This window comes from Ursus arctos, unplaced genomic scaffold (genome assembly GCF_023065955.2).
Source record: "Ursus arctos isolate Adak ecotype North America unplaced genomic scaffold, UrsArc2.0 scaffold_13, whole genome shotgun sequence".
Classification (NCBI taxonomy): Eukaryota; Metazoa; Chordata; class Mammalia; order Carnivora; family Ursidae; genus Ursus; species Ursus arctos.
In genome coordinates, this window is record NW_026622797.1 from 66,938,239 (window position 1) to 66,956,156 (window position 17,918).

General features: G+C 38.4%; 1 protein-coding gene across 3 annotated transcripts in view; it reads left to right on the forward strand.

The window, feature by feature from the left end:
• Positions 1–17,918, forward strand: part of MDN1 (midasin AAA ATPase 1) — a 165,461-nt gene that overhangs the window by 34,496 nt on the left and 113,047 nt on the right. For 2 of the 3 annotated variants that reach the window (XM_026511808.4, XM_057311195.1), the window contains exons 11-16: positions 325–406; positions 3,841–3,936; positions 5,304–5,416; positions 6,650–6,798; positions 7,469–7,529; positions 12,064–12,275. In XM_026511808.4, coding sequence (XP_026367593.2) covers positions 325–406; positions 3,841–3,936; positions 5,304–5,416; positions 6,650–6,798; positions 7,469–7,529; positions 12,064–12,275 — 713 coding nt within the window. Of the gene's footprint in view, positions 1–324; positions 407–3,840; positions 3,937–5,303; positions 5,417–6,649; positions 6,799–7,468; positions 7,530–12,063; positions 12,276–13,251; positions 17,809–17,918 lie in introns of those variants that run through there. The other variant, XM_057311196.1, reaches the window with a different exon arrangement.

The following is a 17,918-nucleotide window of genomic DNA, read 5'->3' on the forward strand; positions in this document are numbered from 1 at the left end:
TTTTATTCTTGGTGGTTGACTTGCCCTTTGAGAAATGAGCATTAGGAATGGGCAACTCCCCTGAGTTTGCTCTGAGAGTTAGTTGCCCCCCCCCCCAACCTTGTCTGTCATGGATTGGGGTAAAATGTGCAATAAGTCACCTCCTGGTGGGTGGGACCCCTCACTTATTCTTTTCCCCTGGACTGTTTATCTTTACAGTGCCAGAGAAACAGACTTCATTGTCAGGTGTTCCCCAGACTTAAGTAGATTGACTTTAACTCTGATGCCTTTGATGTCTTTGGCCTATGGTCCTTTATTACCTTGCCTTTTTTTTTTTTTTTAAAGGGATCTACTGAATTGGTGTAATAGGATTGTCCATTGTTTTGATAGTCTGTCTTCATCAGCATCCTTAAATATTTTTCAAGAGGTAAGATACAGTCTTCCTGTTTGTTTTCTTTCTACTCTGTAAAGCTGTTGATTTTCATTGTTATTTTCTGTCTCTTGGCTGCTATCAGAATTTTTCTTTTGTGTTTATCATCCATAGCTAGTTAAAACTGAACTAATGTTGCCTTAAAACTAATTGGGAGTAATAAATATTTTTTGGTTTTGAAACATGTTACTACAAATTACAAGTAAGGATAGTTTAGGTAGAGTAAAACTGACACTGAAATTAAAGGTAAAATGAAAAGAAAATCTCCCAGGTGATAATAATGTTGTAAAATATAAAGTGTTTCTAAAATGTTTAGTAGTTGGGACACCTGGCTGGCTCAGTCAGTGGAGCATGTGACTCTTGATCTTGGGGTCATGAGTTCAAGCCCCATTTCGGGCATGGAGTCTACTTTAAAAAATGCTCAGTATTTATTTCTACATATAATTTCATAGTCTGTTTGATAGTTTTTTTGTCTGATCCCTCCACCTGCTTTGTAGGGCCTCTTGCTTTAGTCCAGAGAAATTTACGTGGGGGTTACAAAATATAGCCTTTTATGCTGGGCTTGGGCAAAAAAATGTGTTGTTTGGGAGGGAAACTCCGTTGAATTACAACTTTGCCGTATTCAGTAAGAACACGGAGAGATTTATTCCTGCTTGCTTAAAAATAAAAGTGGTACTGTCTGAAGATCTGTGGGCTCTTAAAACAGTGACCAATTTTGATTATAAAGTATTCTGGCTTCTAAGGGCACCTGGGTGCCTCAGTCGGTTAAGCATCTGACTCTTGGTTTCAGCTCAGGTCATGATCTCAGGGTTGTGAGATTGAGCCCCATAGCAGGCTCCACCCTGGGCGTGGAGCCTGTTTAGGATTCTCTCTCTTCCTCTCCCTCTGCTTCCCTCTCCCCTGCATGCATGCGTGTGTGTTCTTTCTCTCTCAAAAAAATAAAAAATAAAGTGTTCTGGTTTCTGTCAGCCGGGATTGAGGAGAGTAGTGACCCAATTTGGTTTGGAGTCTCGTTCTGTTTGGCAAAGTTATTTTGAGTAGAAAGAAAGCACATTTGGAGTTCACACTTATGGTGAGCTGAACCCTGAAATGCTGTGCACCAGTCCTTAAATCTTGTTCTTCTCTCCCGTGAACTCGCTTTCTCATTCTCCTAAATTTCTCATCTTTCTTAGAGATAACTTTGTTTTGTACTTTTAAAATAAAACTGTTGCATAACCATCTGTCTATAGATTTGCTGATTTTGGATATTTCATATAATGGTATCATACAATATGTGACCTTTGTATCTGGCTTCTTTGATTCAGCATATTCTCATGGTTAATCCATGTTATAGCATGTGTTAGTACTTCATTCTTTTTTTTAATGGCTGAATAACATTTCATTGTATTGGTATACCACATTTTTTTATCCACTTATTCATTGATGGGTATTTGGGTGGTTTTTACCTTTTGGCTATCACGAGCAATGCCGGTCTAAACATTTGTGTACAGGTATTTTATTAATATAGAAACAATATATATATATATATATATATATATGTATTGTTGAAAATGGGAAAATATAGGAAAGCAAAGTAGTAAAATAAAAACAGCCCCCATCTAGACGTTCCCCAGCACTTTTGACACCTTGGTGTATCTCCCTCCAGATCTCTCTTCCCTTCCCCTTCCCTTCCCTTTCCTTCTTGATTTTATTTTTTAGTAATCCCTACACCCAACATGGGGTTTGAGCTCATGACCCCAAGATCAAGAATCAAATCCTCAATCAACTGAGCCAGTTAGGTACCTCCAGATCTTTTTCTGTGCATATGAGCTTAAGGATGCTTTTATTATATCAGGTTCCCCCCTTTATAGATACTAACTTGTTGAAAAGGGATGAGGCCAATTTTGCAAAATGTTCCACCTTCTGGCTTTATCTAGTTACTTCACTGCTCTGACACCAACTAGTGTTCTGCAATTCAATCCAGTTCTGATACCGACTACCTGGAGTTAGTGTAGACCCTAGTTGATAGGTCACAAGTGTGGGTGGCCCCAAGACTTGCAGTTGGAGTCTAAAGTGGGGGTAGTCTTGTGAATGTCTAGCATTTTATTAGGTCTTACGTCATTGGCCATATGATCGAGCTTAATCTCTAGTCCCTCCTCCGTCCCAGAGGTTAGGGGTGGAACTGAAAGTTTCAACCCTCTAGGTTAGTACTTGGTCTTTATTGCCTGGCCAGCCCCTCTCTTAAACTACCTAAAGGCCGATCCAGAGTCACCGTGCTTAGCTTAATAAACTCAAGTGTGGTCCAGAGCGGCCCTAGTGAATAAAAAAAGACACTTCTTACTCCTGGTAATTCCAAGGGTTTTTGAAGCTCTGTGCCAGGTAAAAGGGACAAGAACTGGATAAATTCTCTCTCTCTTTTTTAAATGCTTACATTAAGTTTATTGATATTTTACACTTGGTGTGGTAGCGGAACCAAATGTATTCTTTGTTTACCACACTCATGGTATCCTTTCTGTTCTCATTTTCTCTCTTGTCTTCCCTGTAAATAGAAGTTTAGCAAAATGCTTAATGTATTCGAATTCAAACTTTTTTGGGTAGAATTTACTTTTGGTGGTGATACGTACTTTATATTTCATTACGTCAGAAGACACGTATCTGGGGGTGCCTAGGTGGCTCAGTCGGTTCAGCTTCCGACTCTTGACCTTGGCTCAGTTCTTGATCTCAGGGTTGTGAGGTCAAGCCCCACGTTTTTTACTTAGAAAAAGAAGACATATCTGGTTGGCCTATCAGTAGTTGCTGAGACTGAGTACTAGACTAGGGTAATGACAGTGTGATCTTTTTATTGCGCACCAAGAGTTTTCCTTTACAGCTAGGAAGTAATCTTTTGGTGTTACTTCCATGGCTTAGGAGTCAGTTCCCCCATGAACCATAGACTTAATGATTAACACTAATTCTATTTTTGCCTGAATTTCAGATTTGTAAAATGAAGCTTAAAAAAAAAAAAGATTTATTTGTTTATTTTAGAGAATGAGAGTTGGGGCGGGGAGAGGGAGAGGAAGAGAGTCCTCAAGCAGACTCCCTGCTTAGTGCAGAGCCCAGTGTGGAGCTTGAACCCCGGACCCTGAGATCGTGACCGGAACCAAAACCAAGAGTCAGACATTTAACCAACTGAGCCACCCAGGCGCCCTGTAAAATGAAGCGTTTTCTGTTTGTTTTTTTCCCCTAATTAACCAGTATTCTGAAAGTAAAGCCTTCACATTTGTTTGTATACTATCTCTATTACGGTAAGGTTCTTGAGTCTAGGGCTGGTACCTTATTTCTACTCTCCTTAGTCTTGTAGAAATGTTCCTGCAGGGTTTTTTGTTCTTTTTGTAGGCAGGATAGTGGTCCTCTGTTATTAACGTAGTATTTTTAAAAAAATCAGTTAGCATTGACCTTGGTTATTTTAATAGGCTCTGGACTGTTTCACAGCAATGCTTTCTAAGCATACAAGCAAACTGAAAATGGCAGAAATCATTGGAAGCAAATTGAACATTTCCAAGAAAAAGGTATGTAGTGCTAATTTTACTTATTTACTTTGCTTGCTAGTCTCTGGTCCTTTAGCTGGACCAGGTCCTTTGCAATAACTACCTCCTCTTTCAAAGCTGGTAGTTTCATTATTGCCTTTCATGGACATAAACTCTCACTATCTCTTAGATAGTAGTTCTTGATGTGTTCTACATTCTTAAAGGGAGCCGCCTTGTACTTTATATCAAATGCATGCTTTATTTTTTCCAGTGTTTTAATGAGTGTGTTATTCCGTAGATTGTAGACTCAGGACTGGAACTAAAAAACACTTTTGTCTGTAGTTTTATGCATGATTAGATTTTTTTCCAACTTTTCATTAATGTCAAACATGAGAAAAATTGAGAAGAGTAGTACCAGTGGACACCAAGAATAGTACAAAGAATACTACTTAGGTTCATTGCTGACATTTTTAATATTTTGCCATTCTTGTTTTATTTCAAAATAAATATTTTTGGAGGAGAGAGCCTTTCAGTAGTGGTGGTGGTAGCTAGAGAAATGTCTGAGGCCCATCTTGTGGCAGATACCTGGCATTCCCAAATAAATGATGACTCAAAAAACCTTATGTCAGGAACTGAAATAGAGGTGCTCCTTAGGATTCTGAAACTGTTGGGATGGTTTTAGCTGCAGGTGACAGAACACCTCTAAAAGGGGCTTCAATAATAAATAATTAGAGTAGGCAAAAAAAAAAAAAAAGAAACAGAAACTACCACAGTTGGGTTAGATTGATCAGTATTTATCCCATGTGGTTGAAGAGAGATTCAGTTTCCCAGAAAACTTTGCTGCCCCTTTCATTCCTACCCTAAAGCTAAGTAAAATCTGGATTCTTAGGGTTGGGGACAAGGATGAGAGGAACGGCTCTTGGGTAGATACCCTGGAAGCATCTGTCACAGCTTCTCTTTGTGTTTTGGCTGTAGTCAGAGGTACCATGGTTCATTCAAGTCACTGTTTCCTCTATTATTTTAGAGTCTAAAGCAGAGAAAAGTATAGCTGAAGAAAAATCATTGATTTTTTTTTTCCATAAGTTTTCGGAGTAGAACTTTATGTTCATTTGCTATTGGAATATGTCAGTGTGTTCACTTTAGATATAGGCAGGGCTTATTTGAATGAATAAAAAGTACCATCACAGGGAAGCATTTGTGATCAGTGTTTTAAAAAACATTAGAAATTCAGAACATTTTAAAAAAGACATAATTAAGCCTAACTCACCTATGTTGGAAGTAGAAGCTGCTTCTTAGTAAAGGGCTAATTAGAGGGACACAGTAAGCCACAGGATGAGGAAATGTTTGAAGAGTATATAGAATTTATTTTTTTAAGACTTTACAGAATTTTACTCTGTCCCTTCCCATAGGCCGAATTCTTCTGTCAGCTTTATAAACCGGAAATTGTGATCAATGAGCTAGATGTGCAAGTGGGTCGAGTGCGGCTTCTACAGAAACAAAGTGAGGCTGTCCACATACAGAGGTAAATAGGCTCTAACTAGTCTGAGACTGTGGGGCGTGAGGAACACGACAGAAGGACTGACTAGTCCAGCTCCTTGTGTCCGAGCAAACTACGTGTGAACGGTGATCTCTGCACTGTGCTGGATGGCAAGAAGCAGTGCTTTTCTAAAGGATATTCTGTGAAATTAAATATTAACAGGTGAAGGAGGTGATGAGGGTGATTAGGGACTCAGGACTAGCAAAAATGTATTTAATTTTATTCACTGTAGTGTATTTAGCAAAGTAAGCCTCACTGGAAAGTCAGATGAGGTCCTAATGTTAGTCTGTTAATTCCTTGAAGGCTGGAATTTTACAAGATTCTGAGATCTACTTACCATTTATTAAATACTTACTATACGCCTAATATTGTGCTAAGTGCTTTGCATATGTTTTCTCATGTAGCGGTTAAAATAATTTTACAAATTAACTTATTAGTGTCTTACGGCTGCCATAACAAATTACGATAAACTTGGTAGCCTGAAACAACAGACATTTATTTTCTCACAGTTCTGGAGACTAGAAGTCTGAAATTGTGGTGTTGGCAGGGCCACACTTCCATTGAAGGCTTTTGCCTCCTCCTGGCTTCTGATGGCTACCAGCAATCTTTGGTGTTCCTTGTCTCTGTAGTTTCGTCTCTCCTATCTCTATCTCCATTGCCATATCATCTTCTGTCTTTTGTGTGTTTATGTTTCTAAGTCTATGTCTGTCTTTGTAAGGATACCAGTCATTGGATTTAAGGCTCACCCTTAAACCCAGTATGATAGGATTTTAACTTTGTTAGATCTGCAAAGACTTTCTTTCCAAATGAGGTCACATTCATAGGTTCTGAGTGGACATGAATTGTGGGGGAAGGCTATTCAACCCACCACAAATAGTAACTCTGATCCAAATTTTACAGGTGAGGAAATCAACGCTAAGAGAAGCTAAGTAATTTGTCTAAGATGATATACCTAGTACAGATAATGTCTTATCTTATTGGTGTTTTGAATCTCCAGAGTCTAGTAAAGTACCAGGTGTATAAATACTCAGTGTTTGTAGAATGAATGAATTCTGCAATGCATAGGCTATAGGGATATCTGTTTTATAGTATGAAGACAGCTACTATGAGTTGTCTTCTCATTTTTGTGGAGTCTGGAAAATCTGGTTCCTCACAACAACACTTAAGAAAAACTTGTAGCCTGCTTCTCTGACTGCTTACTTGTTTTCCCCTTCCCAGGGAGAAGCTCACTTTTGCTCCTACGAGGCCATCCTCTGTTCTTATTGAACAGCTCGCAGTGTGCGTTAGCAAAGGGGAACCTGTGTTGCTGGTGGGAGAGACCGGGACTGGCAAAACCTCTACTGTTCAGTACTTGGCTCACATTACAGGTAACTTAGAGGGGAAGCACTCTGCCCTCAGACAATAAGCATTTCACACTGACTGCCTCCCCCCCCCCCTTACATAAAAAGTCACAAAATGCTGGAGTTTAAAAAGTGCCACCACTCCACTTTGCCTGGAAATCACCACTGGAAATTTTTGCCTTGGAAATAATGGAATTTTTTTCCCCTGGAGATAACCACTATTAATGGCTTGGTATTAACTTTTTTTTGGTTCTAAACTATGGTCTGCAAATATATAAACATTTAAGTTTGGTTTTGTGTTGAAAAAATTGGGTTACAGTCTATGTATTGCATTTAGTTAATAAGCAATTTGGACATCTTTAAAAAGAGTGCTGCCTCATTTCTATGCTAATGGCCAAATAATAATATTCTATACGGGGTGTTTATTTAATTCTAATTTATAGACATTGACTTACTGAAGGATTGTTTTGTTTTTTCAGTTATCTGATGCTAGAACGATAATACACAATGAATCTTCTTGTACATATCTTTCTGGGTTAGGTGAAAATTTTGGATGGTTGAAATTCCTGAAAGCAAAATAAGAGAATCAGAGGAAGTGTTATGTTTAAAGATTTGCCCTTTGCCTATGCCCACACACCCTTACGGATCACTGGATATAAATTTTCAGAGTGACCCTTTTGCCCTTTCTTTTTAAAAGGCCACCGTTTGAGGGTTGTCAATATGAATCAACAAAGTGACACTGCAGACTTGCTTGGGGGGTAAGTATGGTATAAAATTATTTTCTTGTTATTTTGTGTTCGCTGCTTGAGGGAACATATAGTTTTTCCCTTTAAAGCTCAAAATTAGCCTTAGGAAAATGTTCAAAGACTTTCACCCCTACCCCAATCCAGCAGGTTATTTATTGGACTTTATTGAGGAGCTCCTTGATGTGTAGCTGTTTCTCTTTATTTAATTTTATTTTTTTAAAGATTTTATTTATTTGTCCGAGAGAGAGAGAGAGAGAGAGCACGAGCGAGTGCGAGTGCACAAACAGGCAGAGGGAGAAGCAGGCTCCCTGCTGAGCAAGGAGCTAGACGTGGGGCCTGGGATCATGACCTGAGCCGAAGGCAGACGCTTAACCAACTGAGCCACCCAGGCATCCCTGTTTCTCTTTATTTTAAAGAATACTTGAGGTTCTTGCTCAAGTATATAATCAACTAATATTTGTGTGTACAGTCATTTATCTAAAGCGTACATTCTGGAGTCACAGTGCCTTGGAGCTAGACTCTCTCCTGCAGTTCAGTTATCTTTGAAACATTATGTAGCTCTCTATTTGGTTAAATGCTGCTCATGGGACTCCACTGTGGTCATTAAAATGCCCTTCTTCCCTGTTGGCTTTTTTGAATATGTTTGGTTCACAATTTTAGTTTGCGCTGAAGGCCATAAAACTAATGGATGCTATTGGCATACCTTATGTTGAGCGCTACTGGGATCTGTCCCATTAACTCAAAACAATTGCTTAAAAAAATCCTTAAAGGCATAAAGTAGAATTTATTGTCCTTTTTGCTCTTAATGGCATCTGCCAGAAAGCTTTTCATTTATCTGTTTTTTTGAGGGCCACATTACAGCAGTTTTTATTTTCACTCTTTGTCTTATATCCCTCCTTGCTGTGGGTAGGTTGTTACTTTGAGTCCTGCTTCCTTCGGTACTTTTTCTTTTCTTGCCCATTATTTATATTCTGTTCTACACATATTAGTAATGATGTACTTAACGCTTTTAAATATATATTCTATCTGAAGATCCATTAACTGAGGCTTATCTTTCTTACTCTAATTCTGCTTTCACTTTGTTTTTTTCCCCAGTGATCTTTCCACCTTGTTTTTATTTTCCTTCTGTTAGTTAATTGACTCTTAATCTCCCCTTTCCCTCATTGAGGTACTTGGCAAATCTCCCCTTTTCCTCATTGAGGTACTTGGCAAATCTCCCCTTTTCCTCATTGAGGTACTTGGCGATGTATTCTTACTAATACATAGAATTTGTTACTTAACTAGGTATATCTATACTACCATGTATTTCTCTCTATTCTGTATCTGTATATGTCTTCAGGAATATGCTCCTGTTATGTATTCCTAACACAAATGTCTGGTTTTATACAAATTGAACATGAACCGTGTCTGTCTCTTCTAAGAATTTGTAGTGTTATGTCAGCCATTGTAAGTAGTTTTAAATGTAGTGAGTACAAAGATGCTCTTTTGTGTCCTGATGCAATTGATAATATAAAAAGGTTGGAATCAGAATATGGTAACTGGAATTTTGTTTTAGTGCTAACTTGCTTAAAAGAAGTATATATTCAGGGGCACCTGGGTAGCTCAGTTGGTTAAGCTTCTGCTTTCAGCTCAGGTCATGATCCTGGCATTCTGGGATCAAGTCCTGTGTTGGGCTCCTTGCTCAGCTGGGAGTCTGCTTCTTGCTCTCCCTCTGCCCCTCCCCATGCTTGTGTTCTACTCTCTCTCTCTCAAATGAATAAATAAAAATCTTTAAACGAAAAAAAAAAAGAAAACTTACATATGCTTCAATTTTTGTATGGTTGGAAATATGCCTCGCTTCCTATACTTTTGTATTACTAGAAAGTGGTATAAATCAGATATTTTAATATATAATATTGTAGATGCATGATGACTCCCTTGCTTATGAACTTTTGTGTGTAAGATGGAAAGACTAAAAAATGACTTTTAAAAGACAAAGGAGTAGAAAACAAAATTCAAGAGTTGCAGGGAGGTGGGATAGAGAAAGGGTAAAATTTCTATTTTGGGGATGTGTGGTTTCATCCGTTTTATTAGGTTTTATAAATTACGTTAAGCATATTTTACATGTATCAAATACTATTGTAAAAAAATAGTGAAAGAAATTTATAGACCTAATTAGTTTGTTTTACAAATCTGGATTCTTTATTTTGATTTTAAAAAGATTATTATTGAGAATAAAGACACTTTATAAAAGTAAAGCTTCAGAAACCATCAAAGTCTTAAACTATGTTATGCAGGTTGCCTTCTGATCTTTGTTAGGGTATTATGTACCCCCTTGTTTTTTGGTTAGTATTAGCTTGGTATATCTTTTTCTTCATGTAATTTTTTTTTTTTTCTTTTAAAGTAGGCTCCACGCCCAACGTGGGGCTTGAACTAACGACTCTGAGATCAAGAATTGCATGCTCTACTGACTGAGCCAGCCAGGGTCCCCTCCATTTAATTTTTAACTCATTACTAAAAAAAATTATTTTGAGATTTTATTTGTAAGTAATCTCTACACCCAATGTGGGGCTCGAACCTATAACCCCGAGATCAAGTGTCATGTGCTCTACTGACTAAGCCAGCCAGGCACCCCTGTTATTCTGGTAGGCAGAACATAGACTTTCAGATTACCTCTTAGTAGAGAACTCAGCCAGGTTCCAACAGACAGAGTTGGGGGTGAGGAGAGCTTATAATGAGACTCTATGAGAAGAATAGAGTACACAGAGGACTTAGATGAAGCAGATAAAATCATTCCAGAAAGAGAAAGTCTAGGACTAAATGGCAAAACCCAGAGTACAGATTCACAGGACTGATTATGGAGAAGGGGATTGGGAAGGGCAACCTCTGAGGGAGAAACAGCTGTATAGAAAAGAGGAGGGACCCTTAGAGAAGTTGGCAATGAAGGAAAGAAAAAAATAAGAGGAAAATTAATTAGATCTCATAGAAATGGAAAGGCCACCAGCTCACGTCCTCTTTCTTGCTACCCATAGAAACATCTGCACAGAAGAGAGCAGGGCAGAAGTGCATGCTCATAAACTTGGAATCCTGACTCTAAAATGAAGACGAATGTTAATCAGTTCAGTGACTCAGCATGTACTGTTTTAATGTTCTTTCACATATTACAGTTTTAGAGAGTCATTTTCTTGTTTTAGTCATTTTCAAATGAATTCTTACATGCATTCTCAGCGTTTTGTTCTCTCGGGTGTCAGGTTGATTCCCGCTGAGTACGTGTATTGTGGTTCATTTTTTTCTTTTCTGAATATGTTGATTCATTTTTTTCATCACTTGAAAAATTGACATTTATGGAGTTAACTCTTTCAGCCACTATGCTCCACTTTAAATGAACAAATGTTTCTTTTAAGCTACTTCTTTCAAGAATTCAATAGACTTGAGCCGATTAATAATGTTAATAATAATAATGTTAAAAATTATAACAGCCAATTCTTATATGTACTCATGTTCTAGGCACTATTTGGAGTCCTTTATTTTTTATTTTTTAAAGATTTATTTATTTTAGAGAGAGAGCAAGAGAGCGGAGTGGGGGATGGGGAGCAGAAGGAGAGAGAGAATCCTCAAGCACTAAGCATGGAGCCTGATGCAGGCCTCGATCCCAGGACCCTGAGATCATGACCTGATCCGAAAACAAGAGTGGGACTCTTAACCAACTGTGCCACCCAGGCTCCCTGGAATCCTTTAGTTGTGTTAACTCACTTGGCCTTTTTAGCAACCATGAGGCACCGACTATTACCCCATTTTACACATGAGAGAACTGAGGTACATGGGCATTAAGTACCATTGTAATGTCTAAGATTTTGTTGCTTCCCCCATTACCCCCTCCCCGTTTCTGTCTCTTTAAGAACAATATCCTTCCCCTGTCAGTTGAGAAGCCATGAGCTGTGCTCACTTTGGTTAAGTTAATCAATTTCAGATGTTGTATTTTCTTCTAAAATATCCTGAAAACTTTTAAGTCCATCTAAATAAAATATGGTTTATCGTTAAGTGCTATACATGATGTTTATTTAAATATGTTAGTAAAATAAGTGACATGCCTCTCACGGTCCAACTAGGAATTTCTATTTTTTTCCGTAATACTGTTTATCTAATACTAGTTTTTACCTTCAGTATAAGCCCTTCGAACACTGAGAGTGGAGAAAATAGATTATAATTTAAAACTAACATTGGGGCACCTAGGTGGCTCAGTTGGTTTAGCAGCCGACTCTTGATTTTGGCGCAGGTCATGATCTCAGGGTCCTGGGATTGAGTCCCTTGTTGGGCTTGCAGTCAGCAAGGAGTCTGCTTGAGGATTTCTCTCCCTCTCCCCCCTCCCTGCTCTCTCGCTCTCTTTCTCAAATAAATCTTAAAAAAAAAACACCAAATTTTAACATAGATTTAAAAAAATATATTTTGGTTATTATTCCTGATTTTGATTAAATGATGTCTTAGACCTATTCCTATATTCTAAGACATGATTTCTAATTTTTCTTAGCTTCAGAAGTTTGGGAATTACATTTGCCTTTTGTTTCAGTTACAAACCGGTGGACCATAAGCTTATTTGGCTGCCCTTACGGGAGGCATTTGAAGAACTCTTTGCCCAGACATTCTCCAAGAAGCAAAACTTTACATTCTTGGGGCACATTCAGACCTGTTACAGGCAGAAACGGTGGCATGATCTCCTCAGACTAATGCAGCATGTGCATAAGTCGGCTGTCAACAAGGATGGAAAAGAAAGTGAAACTGGTAAGAATAGGACTTATACTGCTAGTGGGAGGCCATGGAGCTGGGGCTTAATTAGTAGAATTGAAACCAGTGACCAAAGGGTTAATGGGACTAATAAGCACAGCTACAGACTAATAAATGAGGCTGCAGTGTTTTTCCTTAAACATCCCTGACTCCACTCCCCTGCGAGGCCGATTCAAGGCTTGTTGTCCCATCTCCATGTTTGGCTGCCACTTTTTCTTTCTTTTTTTTTTTTTATGTTTGTTTTTTAGATTTTATTTTTAAGTAATCTACACCCAAAGTGGGGCTTGGACCTCCAACCCCAAGATCAATAGTTGCATGCTGTACGGACAGCCAGCCAGCACCCCTTGGCTGCCTCTTGAGTAAACCCCTTTCCTTGCTGCGTACTCAGTTGGCTTTGCTGTGTGTCAGGCACATGAACTTGGATTTAGTACAAATTTGGTGAGCCAGCCAGGAGCTTTTTGCCAGTGGTTCATGAGCTGCGCTGATAAGAAGAATTTGGTGACAAGTTCAAGCAGCTGCTTAGGCTCTTTGTCCTAGGAATTGTCTCCAAGGCCCTACCCTGACTGGGTGCTGCCAGCCCACAGTGGTTAATTTAGCTGTTGTGGCAAGGAAATGGTTTTTGGTTTGGACAGATGTGTCTTGGTGAGCTTATTACTTCCTCCCATTTGGCGTGGCTCTCTTAGCCTCCTTGTCTTGCTTGATTATGAAAAGGTTGATTAGGAAGCCCTTTGGTCCAGTTGGTGAAGCCCTGACGTTTAGGAAGGACCCAGCGCTCACAGAGGCATTAGGGGCTTCATTTGGTTTGTTGCTGCAGCTTTTGTTGGCATTCTAATTGGAAAATGGGAAATGACAATTTGATTCCTGAACGCAGCCCTCTGGGCTATGTTCTCCAAAATTTGGGCAGTGTTTAGTTACGAACTTACGAAAGAAAAAAGATGATTTTTTTTTGTAACACCACTTGGCTATATAATATTCATTAGACTCTGGATAAGAATCATCAATGAATCCATCCATTATAATGCCATCTTGCAATTGGATTTGTTCTGTAAGATTTTGTTTGCATCTTGTTTATTTGTGTATGTGTTCATGTGTATTGTAAATATGAGGTATTTTCTCCACCTCTGGATAGTATTGCTAAAATTAGTTTGTAAAGGAGTACTATTTAAGTTGGTTTGAAGGCAAGTGCTTATGAGAATTGGGCATTCTAAAACACAAACTAACCCAAATTTTTCAAGTTTCCATGATCTGAAAAAATATTCGGTATTAAAGTTAATTTAAGGTTGTTGGTTTAATTAAAATAGTTGTGTCTTTAGAATTATCAGCATTACATTTATTCTGCCTGGATTTACTTAAATAAGTTGATTAAAAAAATTTAAAATGTATATAGCTTGGGCGAATGACTTTGTCTTTTAAAGTTTTTATGGGTAATCTAAATATAACTGTTCAGAAGAAACAGATGTAAATAAGATTAAAAAAAAAACAAAGGGAGCACCTGGGTGGCTCAGTCGGTAAGTGTCTGCCTTCGGCTCAGGTCCTGATGGTCCTGGGATCCAGCCCCACGTTGGGCTCCCGGCTCTGTGGGGAGCCTGGTTCTCCCTCTCCCACTGCCTGCTGCTCCCCCTACTTGTGCTGTCAAATAAATAAACAAAATCTTCAAAAAATAAAAAAAGGATTATTAAAAAAAAAGGGTAAAAAGGTTTATAGGTAAACTTTTCAGTAGCTTTCAAAAATCTTTGATAACCGAAAACTTAAGTTTCACTAGGTTTTAAATGATGAGTTAAGTAAATTCACTAAATGCCTAGATCGTTTCTCAGTAAGATAAAACATGAATTACTAAACATAGGTTTATCTGATTTTGGCCTACTATTACAGAGAAACTAAAGATATTTGGGTTTGTTAGTAAACATGTTTTGTGCCATGCAGAGATAAAGCATATATTTCTAAAAATTTTTAAGTGTCATAAATTCACCAATCTAAGGAATGCCGGTACAACAAACAGTTCACAATTAGTTACTACTTAGTTTTTACTAGAAACTTAAGTTTCTAAGAGTTAAAAGTTCTAATACATAGAATTACTGGAAATGATAAGGGAAACAACTCTATCCAAGGAAAGTGAGACTGGTTATTTAAAGAGGGAAAATTGAAAACAAAAACGCGAATGTAAAAAGGAAAGTTGTAGAAGGTTTGTGAGAAGGGACTCTTTGGAAAGGAATTTTGTGCATGGTAGGCACTAAGATTATGGATATTAGTATGTAAAGTTTATTAGGGCGTGATCAACAACTGGGGAAGAAAAGAGAGTAAGAGAGCAAGATTAGGCAGAAATTGAGCAGTGATACAGTATCAAAAGAAGCCTTAGCTGATTCTCTGAGGAGTTCCAAATTTGGATTATCCTTCAGAACCATCCTAAATTTGGGCAAAATTGGGGCTGGACTTTTATAATAGTCATTGCATGTGACCCCCTGGGAAGAGGGCATGCCCTTGGCAAGGCAGTTGTCTTTAGTCGAGGCAGTCCCTGATGGCGTCTCATAGTTGAGGACTGTCGGCAGTGCCCCTATAGCTGAGAACCTTTCATTTCTGATGGAGATTCTGGTCAGCACATCACTGCACCCACCACAAGAAATTAGATCCATGCTGTGCCCTGGATGTCCTTGTCCCGATAAGTATATGTCAACATGGGACATAACAGGGAGGAACAAGGAAGGGACTTCATAAATTTTTAAAGAATTCATCTTGTTGGAATGAGTAAGTGTTAATATCGGCAGGATACTGGCATAAAATTGGAATTAGGTTTTCATGTTAAAATGGTAGTTTCCTTAGATTATTGGTCTAATAAATTGTATATAAAGGTTTTTCTTGATCTTCAATGTAATCTGCTTAGAAAAACAAAATTTCTATGTTTTGTCTCTATTAGGTCCTTGATTACTTAAGAAAGTTGAATCTTTTCAATATTAAAAGTCCTAAGTGTTGCTAACAACTCTGTATTCCTCTGTATTTGCCTTTAGAATCTCTTATTGCTGCCTTGGCTAAATAGGTAATCAAGTTTCATAATATCTGTAATCCTATCTTGGCGTTTGCTTCAAAACTTTCTGATACTTCTGACAAACTTCCCAAAATTCAACTTCCGAATGAAGTCTTTTTTACTAATCAGGCTTATTTGGTATGTCATTACGTGGGAAGCCTTATCAAATAAGTGATGATAAACCTTCTTAGGTTGATTTTAATATATCCTGGTACAATCTCATCACTTGTAATTCTAATTATTAAAATGTTGTGTGCCCCAGTAATAACCAAATTTCCCTGTCAGCTGCATTATAATGAACTCTGATCAGATCTTTAACCATGGCCATTTTTGAGCCTTTTGTCACTTATAGTTGTTTTACTCTAATGATCTTGCAAATACGGTTCAACTTCAAGGCAATTCATGGAAAGGACTTTTGACAAATACAGTTTTTTGATACCTTTAAGATCATAAAACTGAACTAGGTAAAAATTTCTGTAACTAATGAAAAAGCTGGATTCAAGCAGAATAACATGGGACTAAAAGAATTGAGAAAAATGATTGTATTTTTTATGACTTTTGTTTGAAATATTGCTGGCTCTCTAATGTTTGCTCTTCTGGATTTAAGGAAACTTTTTCTCTTAACCTATGACTCACAGAAATTTAATACAATATTTCTTTGTAAACAAATATGAACCATTTTTTTCTCCAGAATTCAGAAAATCTCAATGAAAGTTCTTATATTTTCATGGCAATTATAGTTATTAGCATAAGTTCTCTAAGAATCTGTTCTCCTTGTAACAGGACAGCACTGGAAACATTGGTTATATTACCAAGGCTTTGACTCGAATGTCATATTTGAGGGTGAAATGCGTGAACTCAAATGTGACCAGATGGCTTTAAGAAAGTAGGTTGACTTTACGGAGCCAATAAAGCCCCTTGGAAATATCAGCTTGATACCTTGCTTACAGATACCTTGCTTACCTAGCAGCCTTACCAGGGCTAACTTTGAGAGCCCACCTGCAGGACTGCCTCCTAAACAGCTAAGCAACTGTTTTAACAGAACTGACCTATTCTCAAGACTAAGACTGGTTTATGAAATATGGAGCAAACTTCTTACCAGGTCCAGAGCAATTAAACTCAGACTAAGAAGAGACAATGTTGAATTATGATGTTTTTCTAAGAAAAAAAAAAATCTTATCGAAAGGGGAGAATGTTAATTTGTGACCATCCATAAGGGCGTTCACTATACTGTGATAACTCCTCAACAGAGTTGAAGCGCTTTCCCGGTACATGCTTATGGGGCTAGTTGGAAGGAAAGGGGACTTTCGACCTTAGAGAAAGAAAGACAAAAACACGTAAGAGCCAGGATCACCCAAACCTTGGATGGTGGCACACCTTGAGCACAGATTTCATCCACCATCTTTGGAACAAAAATTTGTTAACTACTCTTGTGAGCCCTGATTTTTTTTTTTAAGATTTATTTATTTTTAGAGAGCGAGCAAGTGAGCATGGGGGGAGGGAGAGAGGGACAGAGAGAGAGTCTTAAGCAGACTCCGTGCTGATGCAGAGCCCAACGTGGGGCTCGATCTCATGACCCTGACTGAGATCATAACCTGAGCTGAAACCAAGAGTTGGCCGTTTAACTGACTGTGCTACCCAGGTGCCCTTCCCCGACAGATCTTAAGGTGTTTTTCAAGAGACAGACTAACAGATGAATGTGATTACTTGAGGTTACTGATTTGCTGTATACTTTACAGCAGGTTGAATCCACAAGCAATAAAGACTGGACACCAGGTGATGGTGTTTGTACATGCTTGAAATGTCACTGCAAGAACAGCTGTGTCTCTAATAGAGGAAAAAAAACAATGGCCAGATTTCCTGCTTTTTACCTGCACAAGTATCTTTATGTGGACATGCAGAAAAACAGACCAGAGGGTGTACCCAGGTGGTGGCCACTGAAGCTGATTGAACCCACCTGGTCAGAGTAGGAGGTGCTATGTCAGCACTCCAGGATCCACCTGCTAAGAATATTCTTCTCCACAGTTAAATATTTCCTGCATTCACCTTCTTACTAGTGTCATTGGTGTCACAAGCCAACCCCTACAGTGAACTAATGCATTTGGCTTTGAAGAAAAACCAGTTTATATCCAAGACTTAGATCAGGCAGTTGGCTTTTAAAGGAATGAGGAAATTTGATAGAATCCAGTCAGTTGTGTTTGAGACTACTTCCTACACCAGCAACAAATTCAGCAAACGTCTAGAACTTCCGAGCATTTCTGTGAAAGAATTGACTGGTGATAATGCGATTGTCAGCCATAGCAGAAAAATGGGATGTAGTGACAAGAAAGAACGTTGGGTATGCAACTCTTTCCCAATTGTAAAGCTCCGTATTCTTGATGAAGTTTATTTGCTGCATGGAGATAAAGGACTTCAGCTGTTTTTAGTAGCTTGTCTCGTTGCTGGATATGTCAGCTTTCCGACATTGCTCCAAAACAACCAAAGAAGAAGCCTGTTTTGGTCAAGCAGAAGGTACATGTTATAAGCCAAGTACCAGGGAATACTTCCAAGAAGGCACAAAGTTGTTTGATTCCTCAAACCCGCAAACTGCACCCTGTTTCAGCAGGAAGTAGCTAGAGCTG